The sequence below is a fragment of the Lygodium microphyllum genome, chromosome 22 (assembly GCF_053477565.2).
Source record: "Lygodium microphyllum isolate KBCC chromosome 22, Lygodium_microphyllum_v1.1.10, whole genome shotgun sequence".
Classification (NCBI taxonomy): domain Eukaryota; kingdom Viridiplantae; phylum Streptophyta; class Polypodiopsida; order Schizaeales; family Lygodiaceae; genus Lygodium; species Lygodium microphyllum.
Window position 1 is genome coordinate 70443081 of NC_141156.1, and position 7144 is coordinate 70450224.

Sequence of the window (7144 nt, forward strand, 5' to 3'; positions counted from 1 at the left end):
ATAGATGGGTTATTTACATATTTAATAGAAAATGGTTATGTTTTATTTAAGAAAAAATCATAGATAAGGATATTTATAAATAGGTTTGTAACACACGCGATATAGAGGATATACATATAGTAACTTCCTTGAGACACACATACACACACACACACTCTCTCTCTCTCTCTTTGTCTCTCTGTCTCTCTCTTTCTCTCTCTCCCCAATATTTCTCTCTCCTCTAGACTAGTTGAGATTAAACTATGCCTCTTTCAGTTTTCTTAAGATATATTTTACAAGATGGGAGCATTCTTCATATGCTTCCATTTTTGTGCTCATTCTTGAATGGCCTTCATATCATAGTTCCCTCACAATATTAAAGCAAGAATGGCCTAAGTCAAATGCCTAAGATTGGTACCACTATAAACTTGAATCTCTAGAATGGAACAAACTTAACCTTGGCACAAATGTTAAAGTATTTGTGGCCATGCAGCTTCATCCACACTATAAATGATTTCTAACATTGACTTCAAACAAAGCTCATGTGGTATTGAGGCCAACTTGAATGCTAAAATGGACAAAAAGATAATCTCTATGCTTGACACTACTTGAGTGGAGTGGTTAGGCACATTCCTCAAGACCTCTCCTAGGGTAAATTCACTTCCAAGATGAGTGAGTCAGAGATTGCAATTTAAGTTTACCATCTACAATGAAGATCACTTTTTGTAGACCTCTCATTGAAAGAGGACTAAATATAGTAATCATTTATATATTCTATTGCATGGAGCATTAAAGACTAAAAGCTCTTGGATCTCATCAACACATTTTAAGATGCTTTCCCATAGAAGGTTCTAGAACATTGGAAGGCATTGTATTTAGGGAAGGCTAACCAAAGTGGTATTCTCTACATATAATTTAGTGTTAGTGCATCACACAAACAAGTACAAATTATACACATGACAGATATGCATAGTTATTTTACTCGATTTTTCTTTACTACCAAAAGTATATTCTCCCTCAAGGATGAGAAAAACTTCTCTAGGATTAACACAACCTAAACTAGCTAGGAATATGGTTGAGAAAGTGGAATGACAAAACTTTGAATCCAAATAGCATTCAAAAGCTTTAAGTCTATTTTCTAGTTTTAAAGAAAGTATATAGTCTAATCAACTTGCTATTAAGACAAAACTATAGATAAATGACATGTGATTTGAGGGGCATTTAATCTCTTTTATTCTTTTGTTATACAATCTATAGATCATGTTTTTATAAAATGTCAACTTGGTCTCAATTTTTCTTGTCATAGTAAATATCTCATGGATTCTTCAATTGTGACTTTGAATACCATTATTAGAAGGCAAGATCCTAAAGTTAAAGTGACTAAATAAAAGAAAGATGTTAACTCTCAAAACGAGTTCAAAAAGAGGTTTTTCTTTGGCCACCATGTAGCATTCTCAAGAATTGAAGATTGCATAGATCTTATAAAAAATACCTTCTTATGCAAGTTATGCACCCTAGAAATGATCTATATTGTTTGATCCTCATAAAATTCTCAAGTGTTTGAGTACTAATTTCCTACGTTTTTGTATTATACCAATTTACAAATAAAGGAGCAAGTAAGGCTTCACTTTCATAAAGTAGACTTTAACCATATTCATGGATTTGGATATCAATAACATAGTTAATGTTTATCAATTTAAAATCAATCTAGGGCCTTTGAAATCTAAATATAGCATAAGTTTGGATTTTAGTGAAAAGGAACCTAGTACTAGAATACATGGTAAGTTTGCATATTAAAGTTTAGACCATGTGGATGTAACATAGTATATTTATCTATAACATTCAACATGGTTTTCTTGATCTATTATATCTAGAAAGAATATTCACAATAGTAAGATGAAAGATATCTCAAATATAATGGAGTCTTTATTCAAGCTAGGTGTCTACCATTATGTATAACATAAATAAAACTATATATATGATTAATAGGAAGGATCTATAAATATTAACTAGGCCTTTTCTACTTAGCAATAGAGAAGGTAGCATCTAAAAATATCACAAAAATATCAATTTGATTTGTAATATGAAATGATTCATATCAAGGTTTAGTAGTTATCTTAAATTCACAAAGAAAGGTTGAACTTTAAGCTGATCTCATGGGTTTAAGGTGTAAATTCATTTAAATATTTATTTTCCAGTAGGCAATGTAGCTTTCATGTGGTAACATAGGACCCAGACTCATCAAGCTTAAAGGTTGAGCTTAGACATGAATAACACTTACACATATATAACAAATATTTCACGAGAAAGTTGCTCTTATATCTTTAGTTACTCAAATGACCTACTTGATTTTCTAAGCACACTCGCCTCTTTACAATCTTTATTATTTGACCTTATCATTTGCCTCTTAAAATGACCTACTCAATTTTCTAAGAACACTTCCAATCTTTATTGATTGACCTTGACCTTATCACTTGTAGAATATGCTAGAGTATTTTAGGGCTAGCTTGACTTTTGGACCATGTTAATACACTTGACAAACAAGTGTGTGTGTGTGTGTGTGTGTGTGTGTGTGCGCGCGCGCGCGACTCATGAGAGAGCGAGAGAGAGAGAGTATTCTTCAAATTTCTCATGATTGCAAAGGGTAGCATTGATATTTCAGCTGTTATCTTCGCTCAATCTTAAAATGTGACTAATCTTGACCCCAAATAATAAGGGTGATGAAGTGTACATAGTTCCTTCTATAGCTAGCTACATAGTCACATGTGATAAAGGGCAACTTGGTAGTTGTTGCTCAAAGATGAATATAGTCTTTTGTATGAAATTTTATATTAAGGGAATTGAATTTAAGACACTAAATTTTGTAAATACTAAGTCATAAATTTACAAAATTTAGTGTCTTAAATTCAATTCCCTTAATATAAAATTTTGTAAATACTAAGTTATGGAATGCAACTAGGCCCTCCTTAATTCTCTGATTAATCAGTCTACATGTATGACAACGGATCACCTGCATCTGCTTGTGTTACACATTGTACACATGTACACATATAGTCATTATGTCCCATTATTGATTAATTATTATTGGAAAGACCTAGCTTCCATTTACAATTTAAATTACAAGAGTTCTCCTAAACTTGATGATTCAACATTGTGCACATGCACAATGCACAAACCATTTATTCTCAAAATCAATAAATATTTATAGGGGAACACACACACACACACACACACACAGACTATGTGTTACTTGTGTGTGCATGTGTGTGTGAGAGTTTTGATAGGACTTATTAGTAGAAGACATGGATTTCTAGGATAACTCCAAGTTAAACTAGGCTTTCTAGGTTTTTGGAAAATTTTGGATGTTTTGAAATATGTACACCCCCTTTGCATGTGTATTGGTGCCACCATATGGTTTTCTGCATTTGATTGCTAATCAATATATTAGCTTTTTGACAATAGTATGTTGACACCTTGTAGTGACAAAGCGTTCCTATGCAAGTGCACATATAAAGATTTCATCTTGACACACACGTGCATGCGTACACATAGATGTGCATGCCTAGAGAAAAGGTCAAAGCACTTACTGGTATGCATTTCTACTTTGAAGCTATTGGGGAGGAACAATGCTCAATGCCTACTTGATGCCTAATTTTCATATTTGAATTTGAATAAGAAATTATAAAAGCAAGGGGAGGGGTGGGGTTAAGGAGGTTGGATTGCCCGATTATATTGAGTTTTGCGTCCTATGAAAGCAAGTAGTGCATGCGAAGGCAAGGAGGCTGTATATAGTATGTGGCGAGCTAGGGACATGGACTTGTAAACGAACAAATGTCTGAGGACCAATAAGTTCGTCGTCAACCTCAACCTCTATTTTAATAGTTCCATCAGCTGTAACTGGAGAGGCTCCATTTTGCCATTTAATTTTTGGCTTAATAGCTCTCTCTCTGTCTCTGTCTCCGTCTCTGTCTCTCTCTCGTTTTCACACATTAGAAAAGTAGAAGAGAGATAGGTATTAGGCTGTTGAGCGTGGCATTCGATAGACCGAACGCAGTGAGAAAATAGGCAAGGCTTTATAGTCTCCAGAAGACCCGGGTGCTCTTTCTAAATAGCAGGGATGGCGTCATGTTTGATGTATGTCTGAAGGAATATATGGAGGAAAGGGCTGCGTAGTGTCTCCATTGATACTCTCTCTCTCTCTCTCTCTCTCTCTCTCTCGTCTCGAGTCTCGACCTTACATGCTTTTACTACAGAGTGTCCATACTACACAGAGCTGCTCTTTTCTCTAATTAATCAGAGAATTAAGGAGGGCCTAGTTGCATTCCATAACTGTGAGAGCTGACGGATTGATTTTGCTTAGGATTATCCTGTAAGGTTCCTGTAGCTCAGTTTTTCTTCATCAGTATATATTTCATGACCCTCAGTAATGCTTGATCAGTAATTCCTGATCAGTGCATAGTGATCCGTGTTTGCGCTTGATAAAATATATGCGTCCTGGATCAGCAGCTGCAGCTGGCTCCTGTATATTGCTTCCCCTCCTAGCTAGCTACTGGATCAGCCCAACGATATGAAGCGCGCACGTGTCGTCCCGACTGTGCGTGTGGTCCACGTGTGCCCCCCGATCCGCGTGAGCACCGACTCGTCCAATTTCCGAGCTGTCGTACAGGAGCTCACAGGCAACCGTCTATGCACGGCCAGCAGCTGCCCCAGGCCTCACGATCGCTCGAAGCTTCCGGAAGCTTCCTCTCCCGCATCCTCGTACTCTGCCGCTTTGCACCACTGTACTGCTGGCGGCGGAGCATCATCGGATATTAACTGCAGTTGCCACCAATATGCATTCCTACCCACGATAGCCACTACAATTGCAGATGTGGGCAAGCACGAAGAATGTGGTGAAGTTATACAAGAAGTAGAAGAATATGCAGAAGGAGAAGAAGAAGCTTATTTATCTGCTTCTTTAAACCCATGCCTCACACCGCAGTCTATTTCGACTTCATTCAGCCTTCAAGATCAAGCTCCTAATCGCACCCAATTGTATGCTTCACCTCTCAGTAATCAAAATCACGTTTCTTGTAATTACACATCGCTGATCGAAGGTAAATTAGAAGAGCAAGAAGAAGAACAAGAAGAAGAAGAAAGAGAAGGAGAAGCGAGCTGCAACACATATAATACCCGGAGCGCCTCTGAGGACTCCTCACACACCAATTCTGTGCCACATATTGGGTCATCCGAAGTAGATAGCGTGCTGTTGCAAAGGCGCACGACTGCTAAACTAATCAGGGAAGAAGAAGACGGGCATGATCAAGGTTTTCTGATTGCAGGCGGCAGCCCTCAGAAAAGGATGAGACTAACTAGTGGCCCTAATCAAAAAGTAAATGATCATAGATCCGACATTAGTACGCTATCAGGTACAATGAAGGGTAGCCCCTCCTTTTCTTCTGATTCTTCGATTGTAAGTGCCTGGGATCAATATTATGGGGCTGCGGAAGCTTCTGCCATGATTAGCGCGATTGAGGATGGATATGCCCACGATGAATATGGTGTTGATCGTGTGAGAGCATCATCGAGTCTGGGTTCACGCAATATGATCATCGACATGCAGACCCTGTTCGACCAATGCGAAACCCATGTCACAGGAGAGCTATTGCATCCATCAGCTGCAACAGTCCCTTTCTACAGTGACTTCCAGTGCATTACGGACCTAATCAACCTCAGCGACCTTAATTACCACAGCTTTGATTCTTCCTTTCTCCTCTCTTAATCTCCCCTCTAATATTGCCCTAATCCATGCTTAGTAGTCAATCCGATCTTAGTTGTAAGTACACAGCAATAATGGTTTTATTGAAATGATTGATTTTATTGAAATGATTGTTCTTGCTGGATAAGAAACATATCCACTCACGCTTAGCTGCCTCCCACTTCGATTAAGCAACATGTCACTGTGCCTGCCCCCTTGTGTATGATCCTTTTTTACCTACACTTGATTATAATTTTTTAAGGCTTACAAAAGTCAAAACTCCCTGCAGTTTTTTCTTTCCAACTTTCATTTTCTAAGTGATCCCTACCTCTCATCACCTTTTATACAGTTGAGAATCTTCTACTTTTGCACGCTCTTGCACACTAGTCATGATTTGTATTCACCATTTCACATTGGTAACTTTTAAGATTTTACATCAATTTTAGTACTGCACACACGGAAGTACTGCAAGGGATGGTGCCTTAATTTGAGGGAACAAGATGTTTCTTCAAGGAAGCACAACCCTTGGTCCTTTTGTATAGAAAGCCCAAGTTGTTGTATACAAAGGTAGTTGTGCTTATTCGAGGGGGCATTACCCATTTCTATTTACTATTGCACTAGCCACCTATATGCATGTTGTTATGTGCTAAAGTTAAAAACCAAACATAACGTTAGTGCTTTCAGAAACTATTCACATGCCTTTTATGAGTTTAATATAAACATGAATAGTGGGATCTTGTTCATTAGATAAGCTTATTAGTTGGGTGCTTGCCCCAAAACAAGGTGAGTTGCATGTTGTCCAAGCATATTTTTGTCTCAAATGGGTATCAATCAAGGGAGTAGTGTTCATGAATTTCTTTTCTCGACTAGAAAAAATAAAGGCAATCAATTGGATGCTCACCCCAAAGCAAGGTGAATTGCACATTGCCCTAGCATATTTTTTTCTCAAATGGTTATGAACAAAGGAAGCTGTGTTCATGAAAAACTTTTTTCTCAACATGTAAAAATAAAGGCAAGTTCCCAAAGCAACTGGTTTTGATGTTCAATATATATATATAATGGTAGTTTTGTAAGTAAAATACTTGAAAATTTTGCCAATATCTTTATGAGTATAACAAAAATCCAATTGGTATTTTAGAATTCCAACCCATACAAATAAGCTAAAATTCTTTTGTTTGTTAGCATCACAAGGAAGTTTATCAAAATTTCCCCCTCTTCAATGAAAAAGACATGTTTCTAGCATATTGTAAGTTGGGTGATTCTCCCAAAACAAGATGAGTTGCCCATTGTCCTAGCATATTTTGGTCTCAAATGGGTATCAACCAAGGAAGTTTATAAAGTTTCCCACTCTACAAAACAAAAATACATGTTTCAAGCATGTTTTCATCTCTAGCAATTCATAAGTAAGCTTCTCATTCTATGTGGGTA

At 37.2% G+C, this 7144-nt stretch overlaps 1 protein-coding gene across 1 annotated transcript; it reads left to right on the forward strand.

Moving 5' to 3' along the window:
* The first annotated feature begins 4186 nt into the window (after positions 1-4186).
* LOC148017273 (uncharacterized) lies at positions 4187-6089 on the forward strand. The gene is made up of 2 exons (XM_087662882.1): positions 4187-4348; positions 4483-6089. Exon 2 carries the CDS (start codon positions 4547-4549, stop codon positions 5738-5740), a length of 1194 nt encoding a protein of 397 aa, XP_087519008.1. The 5' UTR covers positions 4187-4348; positions 4483-4546; the 3' UTR covers positions 5741-6089.
* The last annotated feature ends 1055 nt before the right edge of the window (positions 6090-7144 follow it).

Bases quoted from the DNA above. Each gene is read 5' to 3' on its own strand.
- LOC148017273 (XM_087662882.1), top strand. From the start codon at position 4,547: ATGAAGCGCGCACGTGTCGTCCCGACTGTGCGTGTGGTCCACGTGTGC.